Source organism: Lampetra planeri, chromosome 22 (genome assembly GCF_965212315.1).
Source record: "Lampetra planeri chromosome 22, kcLamPlan1.2.h2, whole genome shotgun sequence".
Lineage (NCBI taxonomy): Eukaryota > Metazoa > Chordata > Hyperoartia > Petromyzontiformes > Petromyzontidae > Lampetra > Lampetra planeri.
The window spans coordinates 5,189,848-5,205,009 of NC_136128.1; the positions used below are offsets into that span (position 1 = coordinate 5,189,848).

A 15,162-nucleotide genomic window follows, 5' to 3' on the forward strand; every position below is an offset into this window, starting at 1 on the left:
ACAACTCGAAAAGGTTGGGAACTGCTGCTCTAAAACGAAGGGTTACACTGAGAGAGATCGAAATGAATACTTTGTCTCATGTCTCATGGACTTGATGCCTAGAGCATAATCGGAATAAAAATGGGAAAAGAATATAAAAAGCAGCTTTAGAAAAGCCCTCCATGGCACATAAAGGTGTGGCATTGCCAGCGCACCTATATTCTTTGATTTCACCGCGGGTGATGTTGACACGCTGCATTAGGTACTAGTCTGAGGCTGTGTAAACCTAGGGAAAGGCCCAGAACGGATCGACATGACAGTTGCCACTGACTTGATCCATGAGCTTGTTTCAAATACAAACTGTGCATTCTACAGTACAAATGAGGCACGAACCACCGGCATGCTGCCTTGCTCCTGAATCCACTCATGCATTGATGATTTTACTCTGCTACGAAAAGGAGAATACAATAAAAAGATGTATTGTATACTATAATGCTTTCATATCAAAGTAATTTCCAATCAGATGCGCGCTCGTTTGCACGTAATGCTGCAGTCATGATATACAGGTGGGGTCGTCAGACTTCAGTGATGTCACAAGGGGGCAGTGATGTCACTAGACATGGCAGTGTAACTCAAAGTTGCACTCTCATGTACCGAATTGCTTTCCTCATAAGGAAGCCTCACACCGGTGACTGACAGCTTGAGAGACGCATGCCAGGAATGCATCTAAAAACGAACGTGTAGTTCGGTGTTTTTGGGGGGGTGTTGTCTTTCTTTCACGCAATACAGCTGCAGGTGCTGGGAGCATTCTTCAGGAACTGGATATGTGAACACCGATTCGGTTGATGAAGAAGCTCCCGGCACAATTATGCAAAACAACAGGCATCGTGTCAAACAAAACACGTGGTATGGCCCGTAAACACGTCAGAGCTGCTACACATGAACACATCAGAGAGGCTACAGATGGACACATTGGAAAGGCGACACATGGACACATCAGAGAGGTTACACATGAACACATCGGCAAGGCGACACATGGACACATCGGAGAGGCGACACATGGACATATCAGAGAGGCTACACATGAACACATCGGAGAGGCGACACATGGACACATCGGAGAGGTGACACATGGTCACATCAGAGAGGCTACACATGAACACATCGGTGAGGCGACACATGGACACATCAGATAGGCTACACATGGACACATCGGAGAGGCGACACATGAACACATCGGAGAGGCTACACATGGACACATCAGAGAGGCTACACATGAACACATCGGAGAGGCTACAGATGGACACATCGGAGAGGCTACAGATGGACACATAGGAGAGGCGACACATGGACACATCGGAGAGGCAACACATGGACACATCGGAGAGGCGACACATGAACAAATCGCAGAGGCTACACATGAACACATCGGAGAAGCGACACATGAAAACATCGGAGAGGCTACACATGTGCACCAGGTGTACAATGGGGGACCTTGGCTGATATAGAATACCTCCGGTCGGGCAGGAAATAGATCTTGACGTAGGGGTTCCTTAGTCGGCCGTCCTCGCGGGGTGGAAGGTCGGTGGCGCTGAGCACAGTGACTATGAGCTGGTACCCCACCTTGTCATACCACAGCTTGATCTGCACAAGACATTCCACAGAGAACACAAATGTGGGTGAAAACTTGGTATGCATTCCAGATTTGGATCCGTGGCTTCACGCTTGCCCACCTGCAGCGAAATACATTCACAATGGACTAGACAATGCCTGTGAAAGTTGATAGTTGAAGACCTCTGCCAGAAATGTTGCTGCATCGTGTATGCAACCCAGGTATGTATTCATTTTACAACACTATTTCAACTAGAAGATTAGCATAGTAAAATTGCTTGGTTAAGATGTTATGTTTTAACCTAGGTCAAAGGCTGCACGTGTGAGCATTTACAAGGGAAGTTTAAAGTAGTGAAAAACAGCGTGGGGCAGTGTTTAATTTTGGTCGAGCACGGAAGATTTGTTTCAAAGCTTATTGTAACCACAGGCGCTTGAATATTCATTCGTCCGTTCATCTCGTAGAGAATTTGTAACGTGCACAAATTTAACTTGAACTCAAAGAGGACATTCAGGGGGTGGCACAATCATTTAAAGGAAGAGAAAAGTCGAAAAGTCTCCAGATTCTGAATGAAGAGTGGTGCTGACGGTGATGCGCAGTGAAAGACAGAGGAGGAAGAGGGAGTGAATTCCAGGTAACCAGAGGGAGTGAATTCCAGGTAACCAGAGGGAGTGAATTCCAGGTAACCAGAGGGAGTGAATTCCAGGTAACCAGAGGGAGTGAATTCCAGGTAACCAGAAAGAGTGAATTCCAGGTAACCAGAGGGAGTGAATTCCAGGTAAGCAGAGGGAGTGAATTCCAGGTAACTGGAGGAAGTGAATTCCAGGTAACCAGAGGGAGTGAATTCCAGGTAACCGGAGGAAGTGAATTCCAGGTAACCAGAGGGAGTGAATTCCAGGTAACCAGAGGGAGTGAATTCCAGGTGACCAGAGGGAGTGAATTTCAGGTGACCGGAGCTGAGACAGAGAAGCGACGCTCGCCTCTTCTGGTTGCAGAGACCCGGGGGGCTTGATGAGGTGGAGGAGGAGGAGGAGCAGGAGGCCACTTACACTAAACTATGAACTATTTTATATTCTACGTGACTTTACCAAGAGAACCAGGTAAGGCCCACTGAGCTATAGAGCTCTTTCTCAGAAGCGACTTTGCCACAAATTATAACTCAACGAAATTTATAGCAGCCAAATACGCTAAACACTTACAGTAGCTGTGCATTGAGAGCAAAATTTTATTTTATTCTTTTAAAAAAGCCGAAGATCTGCTGCCTTGGTGAAGGCAGTCTCTACCCTGAAACTTTGATTAATGTTTCACAAGACAAAAATATTTAGGACAATATACCCTTGCCAGTGATTGATTCTGATAGGTCTCTAACGAAAATGTTAAGTGAGCTAATATGCATTACTTGAACAAAGCTTTTCATTTTTGGCACATTAATCCATCAGCGTTTTTTCCCACTCACAGAAAAGAGCACTTGATGATCAAAGCACTCCTGTAATAACCATGATGCAAATGCTGCAATTGTTAAGATTAAATGAAATAATATATTGTACAGAGAGCCTTTGATATCAATACACTTCGCGGAACGGGTTACAGCTTTTTATTGTGAACTCTTTCACGCAAGTTAAATGTTCATTTAATGAGAGTGCTTCAATATAAGCGCTGCATATACTTCATCATGGGACCTCCATTGTCTATACTGTTCAATTACCACCTTGGCCATTAAAGGATATTAAGAAGTGAGACCCATACAAATAAGACAGTGTACTACATTTTACTTCAAAAATGTACTGCACAATCTCTGTAAACAAAGCAAGCCAAGCTAATTAAACACGTTTTTAAATAAAACTAAATAAATAAACACAATACACACTAGTAACACACAATCACTTTGTAATAAGCATATGCGTAAGTATATGTTTGCAACCGACTTATTAGGGAAGTTTACTTCCTCACAGTGGCGAGGTGTTAACTTCCTCGCCTGGTATACAGGAGGTCATGGGTTCGCACTCAATCGTAACTCCTATATATTTGGAGTTTGCGTGTTCTCCCCGTGGTCGTGTGGATTTTTTTCCGGGTCCTCCAGTTATCCCCTCCACAATTTATAAATATGCATTTAGAGCATTTGGCTGCTATAAATGTCCACGTGATGAGCCACTTCGTTGAGCTATCATTTGTGGCCAGGTTACTTTTGAAAAATAGCTATATAGCTCAGCGGGCCTTACCTGATCAAATACTAAAGAGTTTAATTTATACATGAACACAGACATACACATGTGTGCTTAGGAGCTGGATGTGGCACATTAGGAATGGATCACTCTTTTAAGTATATTCTTGTGCAGAAAGGGAGTAATGTGTGGTTCTGTGAAGGTCCTGATGTGCCGTGCAGTGCATCAATGCATGTGTGTACAGCAGCATGTAATGACTGAGTCGGGCCTGTAGGTGGCTGGCAGGGTTAATGAATAACCGCACGTGTAAACCAGCCACATGGTTAATGGCGTCTCGGAAGAAGTGCTGCGTGTAACACGCGCTGTTGCATTTTACAGGTAAAGGACCCAAAGGTTGTATTTGATCGTTATATACATTTTCTAGACTTGTTCTAGACTTGTTCTAGACTTTAAGCTTGGCTTTGAATTGTTTGTTTGTGATATATGCAATTATAGGCGTTTTAGCACTGTGCATTGTAAAGGGATGACGCACTGTAATTATTTAATGTTATTGTAATTCTCTAACTCTAATACTGTTTAGTCTATAACCATGCCCATGTACCCAGAGTATGACTACTTGCAATGCTATTGAGAATAGAACACATGTAAAGTAGTAAGCTGTACAATGGTGAGATACAGTACGTATACTGTACACATACAGTACATATAATGGGTGTAATATACCGATATAAGTGGATGGTATAGATAGACATACAGCTTAGAATTAAAGTAATAGTCGAATAGTGATGTGCAAATGTGATTGTCAAAGACAATGATGGTTTATAAGTAGTAGAATTGGGTTTAAGAGAAAGGGTTAATGAATAACCGCACGTGTAAACCAGCCACATGGTTAATGGCGTCTCGGAAGAATTGTTGCGTGTAACGCGCGTTGTTGCATTTTACAGAGTGACGGTGCGGTTCTTCACAAGATTAATATTAACTACAATAAATAAATGTGCTTGCCCTCGATTTGGAGCACCTGCCCACGTCCTTTATTTTGAGTGTGCAACATGGACCTATAGACTTTTAAACTAAACACAGGCAGAGCTGTAAGGGACAAGCGTCAATTAAGAGCCACACCAAGGGGGAAAGTGGCTTTCGGTGTAGTTGGGTGTATGAATGTATGTATGTTTCATTTATTTCACACCATACGTAGCCAACCAAGCTAACCGGAGGTGCGTTAAAGGGGGACTGACCGAGAGTCTGCCGGGGAGAATTTGCGGCACGTCGCGGAGGCTGGGACTGGTGGGCGACGTGACAGAGATGGATGGCCGATCCATCTTCTGGGACTCGAAGGAGCTGGAGCCTAAAAAATGTGCACACACGCGCGCAGCCGTCTTGCTGTGAGCCCGGACGCACATGCCGCAGCCCCTTGAGCGTGAGCGTGAACGCGCCCTCGTAGAGAAATTAGTCCCCAAAGCCACTCGGTGACCTCCAGGACACGATCGTTATAACTACCAACACGGGCACAATCAAGTATCAGTAATCCTACAAACTCACTCGATTCAATTTGCTGTGCTTGAGATCCGTCTGGTATCCGTGGAATGTCCCTGCAAAAGAAATATCAGCGGTGGCTCAGGATTGTGACGCGAAAAGTTAAAGGTGCAGCCCTGAAATTGCTCACTCACGCCACTACTGACAGAAGAGCCTCCGCATAGAGGGAGCTCTAATGAGTAGACAAAATACCCTCCAGATGGGCTCTCTATGCTGGTCTTGGAAGAAGTGAGAATACCCACACTTTACCCCACCACATGCGACTAGGCGATCGACTAACTGTGGTCTGCACTGTTGCAGGACGCCTGTAATATGAAGCCCCATAGGTTATTGGGCCCTTCCTGCTGAAGCAAATACAATTAGAAGAAACGCGTCTGTTTAAACTGCTGGTTTAAATTTAATAAACTGGTCCCATTGTTTCAACTGCCTTGCCAGTGGAGACTGCACTGAACTTTCAACCTCTGGATTGTATGTCCAGTGTACTAAACTAAGCTTTTATTTTTTACAGGTAAGGCCCACTGAACTATATAGATATTTTTCAGAAGCGACCTGGCCACAAATTATAGCTCAACGAAGTGGCTTATCATGTGGAAATGTAAGCAGCCAAATACTCTCAATGCATGTCGATTCTAAATGTGGAGGGAAAAACCAGAGGACCCGGAAAAAAATCCACGTGACCACAGGGAGAACATGCAAACTCCAAATATACAGGCGTCATGGTCGGGATCGTACCCCTCGACCTCCTGCATACCAGGCGAGGATGTTAACATTTCGCAAACATGGATAACCATCACACCACTGTGGCGACATCGTATTTGCGACAAAAGCAGAACATCGATCCCTCGATGATTTTACGCGAGCAAAGCGTGAACCCATGAAAGATGCTCCACGTGTCATTAATCTGGGGGCCGGACGTTGGCTCACCCAATAGGCCTCGACACGATCAGCTCCACCTGCAGCTCCGGCTTTGACTCCAAGATGATGTTGTAGACGTCCTGAAAAGAAGCCCCTTGCAGAACTTTCCTGTTCCACTCCAGGACCTCATCACCTGCACCAAGAACAGCAACCATGGGGTTGGGGGATGTGGGGGGTGGCAAATAGTGACGCCTGTACCGAGAGTCAGTAATTCGTGATCGAACCTAGCCATTATTTCGACTCATAAGTTTTTTTTTCTTACGATCAGAGGAAACATAATTTAAGACCAGGAGCCCGGGTTTTGCACCTAATGAGCTACAGCCTGGCCTGTGGACTATAGACAGCACCTCAGTTTCACTATGTGGGTCGTGAAGTTTATCCGTAGGTTTGCTATTCATTCAAGTTGGCTATGATACATAAGTGAGGACGTTAATATTTAGATTTAAAGCTTTCATGATTGCAGGAATTCATCTTCTTGGTTCTTTCGGTAAAGTCACATAGAAGGGAAATAATCAAATAATAAAAATAAAACATAATAAAAAATATGTTTTATTTGTATTACTTTATTATTACTTTACCGAAAGAACCAAGAAGATGAGGACGTTTAATTGAGAATCGTCCATTCTTGCCTAAATATGTAATTGTCCTGAGTCAAGCAATAGTTTGTGCTATGTATTTTAAGTCGTGTGGTTTCGACTCTGACTTAAAAATATATTGATATTGCATATTAGCAATGTTAATATATATTTATGCTGTATAACTACATTTGGATGTATACATAATGCTAATACATGTTTTACAACGTATGTTTCAGGATCAGCGACCTATTTCAGTATCAGCGACCCATTGGTTTCCTCCCATAGTTAAACAAACAAACAATGTAACTGCCATTGGCTAAAACATCCCCATGCAAACAAAATAACCTGTAAATTACTCAATTTTGATTAAACTCAGCAACAGCATCGCACCCTTACGACTGCGAAAGCTTGGTAGGATGGTACCGAAAACAAGTCTTAAAACTCGGGAGGGATTTTCTGGGTAAGCAAGCGTAATAAATAATAATAGATATACATGAACGATAAGGGCACTGTGTTGGCAAGAGGCCACAGGAGTGGGACTCACCTGCCCGCAAGTGACCTACAATATCTGCCAAACTTCCCTTCTTCACTTTGGTGATGTACGCACAGAGCCGGCCCGATTCCGACATCTTCCCACCGACAACCTTGGTGCACATGAAAAATCGAGCAACGTGCATTCATGCCAACACATTAACAGCAGTGGTTCTTCTGTTCGTCGATCCATTTATATTTTCAACAACGAAGACGAGCAATGGACCTTGGCACACGGCGGTGTCTGGAACGCGCGTAACAACGGGAGGCCTTAGCCGTGATCTTAGGCACAAAGGAAAAAGAGGGCAAGATTAGGGAGAGATTGAAAGTTAGCTTTTTTTTTATTCAACTAACCCATAAGGGCCAAATATACAAACGCGTTTGAAATAAGGTGATGAAATAGGATTATCAGTTGACTAGTCTTCTGGGAGTATATTTTAACCCTAACCTAACAAATTCCTCTAACGTGGTGCTTTATTGTGCATGGGGTTAACCTAACACATGGTTGATCTTAAGTAAGCAAGATAATGATGGATTTTAAACGTAAAATGAATTAAGCCTAAATCCAAACTTTTGACTTTGTAAGTCATATCAATAAGGCATTTCCCTTTATTTAAATAGCTGGAGCATCAATACGGATGATCAACTTTGCTTCCAACCTTTTCCAGCCTCTATCTCTGGTGATGAAAGGTCATTGCCCGACACCTCACCTATTATATATTTATTTTTTTAAGGCCAAGGGTTTATTGACAAATGCTTCCAGTTCTGTCTCTCCAAATATGACTTCGAGTATGAGTGCTAGTGGTTGGATATGTGTCAACAATTTACAACCAGGTGAACACTGGTTATAAATTGGTACATGTATGTTGTGAGTGCCACCAGAAGCCACCAGAAAGCACGAACACGTGAGGCTGCTTTGATTATGGGAAACACCGTGCAATGGGAAAGATTTATACTGAATATTTTAAGCACGGGCTCGAAAAATGGTGGCTCTTAATTTTGACACATGTTGAAAAAAAGCAGGTTAAAGTGGCACTCAGAAAGTTAATGTTGGCATATACATAATTTATTGTAAATCACTTACTGCTAGCTAATCTATGCGACGACGGGCGCAGTGGGTGCAGTGCCGGTAATTTGCACGTGATATACGGCACACATTAAAGCTCGAATGGTTCTTACACCCAACACTGGCGCTCTGCTGAGATTTGTCACTCCTCTGAGTTGGGTGGCGATGTGGAAACACGAGTAGACACATTCGGCTGCGCTCAACGACTGTGGTATTCGACCCAATATGAAGGGGCAATTCGCCAACCTACAAAACATTAAACACCCCGATTTTAATATTGTGAATGCTGGGAGTGTCAATCAATGGCTCTCAAATAGGATTCCCATTCATTTTCTTTTGTATTTCCGACAGACCTGTTCTTCACCTGAGGACGGCTGCTTGCGTTGTGGCCGAAACTTCGTGAGAATTGTATTTTATTATGTTTTATTTTTATTATTGTATTATTTCCCTTCTACGTGACTTTAGCAAAAGAACCAAGAAGATGCCATCTGGCAGTGCATAACTTCAGCGGCATTGTGTCAAAAACAAGTAAGGTCTGGACCGGTTATGACACACGGCCGAAACGTCGTGAGAATTATTTTATCATATTTAATTTTTATTTTATGTTTTATTTATTTTATTTTATTATTTCCCTTCTACGTGACTTTACCGAAAGAACCAAGAAGATGAATCCCTGTAGTCACGAAAGCTTTAAATCGCTATTTAAAACTGTTAACGTTTTATTTTAATTTACCAGGTAATGCCCACTGAGCTATATAGCTCTTTTTAAGAAGCAACATGGCCACAAATGATAGCTCAACGAAGTGGCTTATCGTGTGGAAATGGATACCAGGCAAATTCTGTGAACTAATGTTTCTAAATGTGGAGGGGGAAAAAACGAAGGACCTGGAGAAAAATCCACGCGACCAAGGGGAGAACCGAATATACAGACACCAGGTTCGGGAACGAAGTCGTTAACACCCCATCACCTGGCCACAAAATTCCGCATGCCGCGATCCTTGTTGCTAATGTTGGAAAACGTTGCATAGATCTGAGGGGAGAGGGTAACTGTGTTTACCTTTTGCATGGACCAACTTGTGTCAACATTGATATACTTTCTCTTTCCATATTCATCAGACTGTTACACATTAGCTACGTATTAAAAAATTCATAACTAGCTATAATAAAATAAACGTTCGTAAAATGTTATAAAATATGGATTAAAAGTGCTCCCATATACCAATTAGGACGACTGTGTGTTGCTCGACTCCCTGTTAGTGTTAATGCACCATCAGCAGCCATGATAAATACACTGCTGGATGCAGCTTCTCCCAAGCTGTCGCCATCTCTCACAGTCCAGGGACGTAAGATTCCATTTAGCATTGACTAGATGGAATGGATATCCTCTTGAATGGGATCCATCCTTTGTCTGCCACTGTGTTGTTAGTCTTGAATATCCCTTCGAGCAACATGCCCTGCCCATGTCAACTCGCTCTCCTTAATAGTTCGTACAATTTCGACTTAAAACTTTCGTGACTGCAGGTATTCATATTCTTTGGTTCTTTCGGTAAAGTCACGTAGATATAAAAAATTATAATAAAAAGAAAGTGAATAAAAATAATAAAAATAATAAAACAAAAACCACTAATGTCGACTGTAGCCTGGTTATTAAGTTTGGTGAGTGTACTGGCAGTCTGTAATGTAGACTGGATCAATGGTTATTAAGCTGGGTGAGTGTACTGGCAGTCTATAATGTAGACTGTAGCAATGGTATTCAATTGAGTGAGCGTACTGGCAGTCTATAATGTAGACTGTAGCCTCGTTCTTAACCTGAGTGAGCGTACTGGCAGTCTATAATGTAGACTTATTATTGGTTCTTTTGGTAATAAAATAAAAAAAACCACGATGATAACAACACAAGCGATCGTCTTCAGGAGGAAAGAGGGGGTAGGTCACCGAAGGCAACCGTTTTTAAAGGTAAAAAAATGGGCGTGGCACAAGCGTTCTGGCGGCGCAACGAAGTGGGCGGGGCATATGTGCCCTGGGGTCAGAGAGCACCAATTCATAAAATACCTCAAACCTACATGCGTTGTCTAAACCATGTGTTGCTCTTTCTGCCTCTCAGTGGAATTCCAAGCATGGATCATTCCACGCCTCTCCAGAAATTGTTGAACTTTTGTTGGTGCTCAGCCACCTTCTGACAATTCCATGAAGCCCTCATTGCTTGACACAAACTACATTGTACAGCCCTACTAGGTGGTGGTTATTTTACAGACTCCACGCAACCAAGGGGAAAACCGAATATACAGGCACCAGGTTCGGGAACGAACCCACGACCTCCTGTATACCAGGCGAAGTAGTTAACACCTCACTACTATGTTTGTTTTACCAGGTAAGGCCCACTGAGCGATATAGCTCTTTTTCAGAAGTGACCTGGTCAAAAATAATAGCTCTTTTTCAGAAGTGACCTGGTCAAAAATAATATCTCAAGGAAGTGGCTTATTACGTGGAAATGTATAGCAGCCAAATACTCTAAACGCAAGTTGATTCTAAATGTGGAAGGAAAAATCAGAGGACCCAGAGAAAATACCACGCTACCACGGTGAAATCATGTAAACTCCAAATATACAGGCATCAAGATCAGGATCGAATGCACGACCTCATGTGTACCAGGCGTGGTAGTTAACATCTCACCATGGTGGCACCTTAAACATCAGTGGTGTGGCCATCACCGCATTCAGATTTTTTTACCAGCCAGAGCAGTTATAGATGGAGTATATTAGACTGAGTCACTCCAGGGAAGGAGAGAGTCCCGGGTAAAATTCCAGTTCCCATTGCTGCTAGGGTTAGGAATTGAATCAGAGTGACCAGGTTTGTAGTGTAGTGTTATGCAGTGGTTTCATCTCTTCCAGTCTGCATTCAACCGCAACACTGCAGGTCACAACACCGCTCTTTCTACTTATTCCCTCACCACTGCTTTACGATGGAATACCCTCCCATCATATTCGTTGACCAAGCTTTGTGATCAACTTTCTTCATTCAAGAGATGTTTTAACTTGTATATCCTACAGCCGTTATGGAGCTGTCTGCTTCTTGCCACTTGATGTAGTGGAACTTTGGGGCCTGGATTCAGCAAACTGTGATAAAAAAAAACAGCTCTACATAAGTATACACATTAAATAAATGACTGCAGCCTTAATACACCATCAGAGTACATGTATAATCCGAAATAGAATATTTAACATTTTTACCTTCTGCTAAATCAGAGCTTGCGATGGCCAGCCGTGAGGCAACCTCTAATCACTCCTAATGAGATATCGATCCGGGCAGCAAAAAAAAAACCTCGCACAGATACGCCAAGCAAGAGCGCGCACCCATAGTTCTCGGGTCGGACAGTCGGGAAAAATTAAAACGACAAATCAGCGGGCGTGCGTAGTAAGGCGATAATTCTCGGCGATGGGTGCGGGGCGCCGGCTGTGGCGGGCGATGTTTGGTCCGCGAACGCGGCTCGACGTGGCTCTCACAGTACGAGACACGGCCAACAAAAGTGAACGCACCGCACGCACTCGTCAATAAAACACCGTGGCCTTATCGAGGGAAAGGCATACATTGTCGGCGACCGTGGGCAGAGTTTGGGGGGGACAACGCCCCCCCGACCCCCTCCCCCCAAGACTGGACGCCTTGATGAATGTATTTTCAGTAGTTTACAATAAAGATGAAAAAATATCTAAATTAGATGCACCCGCGATTCCTAATGTGAGGAGAACGCGAACCCCCCTGCCTCCCCCCCCCAAATATAGAAGTCAAACTCCGCCTGAGTAGGCGACGATTTGGGCGCCAGGCACTTCTACATAGCAAGCAGACGCTCTCCTGATTCCCACTCGCGGAGAGGAGGCCTCAGCATTGCCATTTGGCTCCTGAACACGTTACCAGCATGTGAAAGAGTAGCGTAGAATCATGTAGCTGCAACGAAGAGAGTCCATTGCCCTTAAACTATTGCAAGGCCCGTGGGCCACTGGCGGTCCCTGGTGGCCTTTAGTGCCGCCACAACAGAGGTCGCAAACGGGTTTTGATTCCCTACTCGTACCCTACCCGAAATGAGTGACAAACGGTGACTCTCCAGTGACTCACGGCCTACCCGTACCCGGCCACACTAGGGTTGCAAACGGCTACCCGTACCCGTACCCGGCCCGGTACGGGTAGCCGGGTATCGGGTAGGGTACGGGTATCGGATACCCGGTTGCAACCTCTGCGCCACAACTCACTATCCTGTCATGCAATAATCCCCCTGGTGCCTGCACGTGGAACTTATTTCATGGCTCTATCTCGTCAGTCGACGTCATACTCGGTCGAAGTGCATAACTTGGCCACACCTTGGTGTGTATTCAAACGGTGACCTTATTCAATGAGAGTTCAGCTCGTGTCCAAGTGCCCACGATAGGCAACAGGGACACAACCACAGGCTTGCAGCAGCTTACTACGAACAGCGCAGGAAAATTCCAACTGATTAAATTAACTTTATATTCATCAGTAACCTTGCATGTGCCCCATGGAAAGCCTGAGGTGGTTCATTTGGCTAATCGTCGGCTGCGTTTAGTTAATTTCCACATGATATACGTTTAGCATGCACCTACAATGCGGTGGCTTTTATCAGCCAGCCTAATAGTGGCCGATATATTGCCAGCTTTCCACCCAGGTGGCCCCATTGTTCTACATTTACAAAGCAAAACAAGCACGCTTCTAATTGATGTCAATACATGTGAATTTCCATGATGCGTGTCCTGGTGAGAGTGTGCTCAGCGTGCGATCCATCGCACAGCAATAGGTGGAAGCTCCAGCATTTACTTAACGCGCACTTTATAATTTTGTGCAAATTCAATGAGCATGTTGGTTTCTTTTAAGGAGAGTGTTTGTTTCTCTCTCAAAGGAGGGTCAGAGTGTTTCACTGCGCAAATCAGCAGCAGAGTGCTGCTCAACTACATTGGAGGAAAGAAGCTTGGAATGCAAATTCCACAGTCATATGGTCGGTCCAATCTATTAACTAGAGGACCACTTTTGACTTCCCCTGGAGAGATGCTCGGATGAGCCAAATCCCAAACAGGACTTTAATCATATCCTTCAGATTGTAACAAGCATCCTAACCAGTGTCACCCAGCAGCAATGTAAACAAATATATCCTTAGTTTACAAAAAATATTTTCCACAACAGCAAAGATAATTATCTACCGCTTCAATAAATGCACCTTAATATTGTTGCTGTGTAACAGCAGGCACAAACAGCGTGCTTATACTTCTAAAACGGGCACTCAACTGGCAAAAGGACATTAGCCAAGAAGGGAGCCACATGGCACAGCTTGGGACGTTTCTCCCACTCTGCTTGGGACCTTCCATCAGCTGATTTATATTTTTCTTTGAGTCTTTGGCATTTACATTGATTATTAAGTATCTTAAACATCGTGCAGGGTGGCTTGGGTAAGTAGCATGGATCCACAATTCTGAAATCATACACTGGTTGTTAATGTATTTCTTTCTTTTCTCAAACTTATTATGAGTGGTGGTATGAATCAGGTGTTTGTGCAGTAGCGCACCTACGCCGCTGGGTGTCTGCTCGACAGGTCTCGTGTGAACCGCTTCCCACAGTGGCTAGGAGATGTTAAATACCTCGCCTGGCATATAAAAGGTCGTGGGTTCGATCCCGACCCTGACGCCTGCTGTATATTTGGACTTTAGATGTTCTCTCTCCCCGTGGTCGTGTGGATTTTTCCCCGGGTCCTCCGGTTTTTCCCTCTACATTTAGAAACGTGCGTTTATAGGGTGTTTGGCTGATATAAATGTGCACGTCACAAGCCACTTTTTTGAGCTATCATTTGCGGCCAAGACGGTACTGAAAAATAGCTATATAGTTCAGTGGGCCTCACCTGCTAAAATAAAACAAAATAGTAGTTTACTCTGTGGCACTACTGCGCAACACAATCTGCTCTTCCTTGCTCGTGAATAAAATGTAAAATTAAAAAATCGGACACATTTTTTAATCTGCTTTGGCAAAGGATTTAAATTTCCGCATGTCACAACTGGAGGTTGAGAACTTCCCTTTGATGTCAATTCTGCATTTGGCGTCCTGCATATTCCCAAGGCACGGCTTCTCTGCGTGGGTGCCCTGCCCAGTGTATGGACGTATGTTGAACTTCTTTGGCACTGGACATATCCAACCGCGCTAATCGGAGATCCGGAGGAAAAACAAATTCAACACAAAAAGTAATTTTCAATTTAGACGTAAAAGTGTATTGCTCCAGTGCCTTCCTAATATCGGAAGGAAGAGCGTTCCAGACGGTCGCAAGAAGCTCATTTGAAAAAACCCAGGGTTTTTCCTCCCTTTTAGCCAATGTGTTACTTATTATTTATTTTCGTGATGTACGGTACTTTGAACACCTTGTAGAAATGCGCTTTATACATGTCATTAATTATTATTGTTGTTATTTATAATCAAGTGTGGGTGAAGGAAATCATGGGTTCAAATTCCTAACCAAATATGCAGGTAGCCTATTCCGCATGAAACAATCAATAAACTATTAGCGGCATTGGTTCAGTGACCTAACAACAACACCATGATGCCCCTGCCTCTGGCTTTCATTTTCTATTCTTGAATTGGTACCAGCTCACACATCATTCTTAAAACTCACTTTGAAGCACAATAGTTATGAATTCATTACGTATTTATTTCCCGCACCTCCGATTAGCACGGTTGGCTACGTAGGTGCGAAAGAAGATCAACATACGTACATACAACACTGATATTGCAGGCAGGTTGTTA

At 43.7% G+C, this 15,162-nt stretch overlaps 1 protein-coding gene across 1 annotated transcript in view; it reads right to left on the bottom strand.

Annotated features, from left to right (window-relative positions):
* LOC144724938 (regulating synaptic membrane exocytosis protein 2-like) overlaps positions 1-15,162 on the bottom strand; it is a 256,156-nt gene that overhangs the window by 83,192 nt on the left and 157,802 nt on the right. Inside the window, exons 9-13 of the mRNA XM_078604261.1 lie at positions 7,321-7,420; positions 6,208-6,331; positions 5,290-5,339; positions 4,986-5,095; positions 1,493-1,623 (exon numbers count right to left, since the gene is read on the bottom strand). Coding sequence (XP_078460387.1) covers positions 1,493-1,623; positions 4,986-5,095; positions 5,290-5,339; positions 6,208-6,331; positions 7,321-7,420 — 515 coding nt within the window. The remainder of the gene's footprint in view (positions 1-1,492; positions 1,624-4,985; positions 5,096-5,289; positions 5,340-6,207; positions 6,332-7,320; positions 7,421-15,162) is intronic.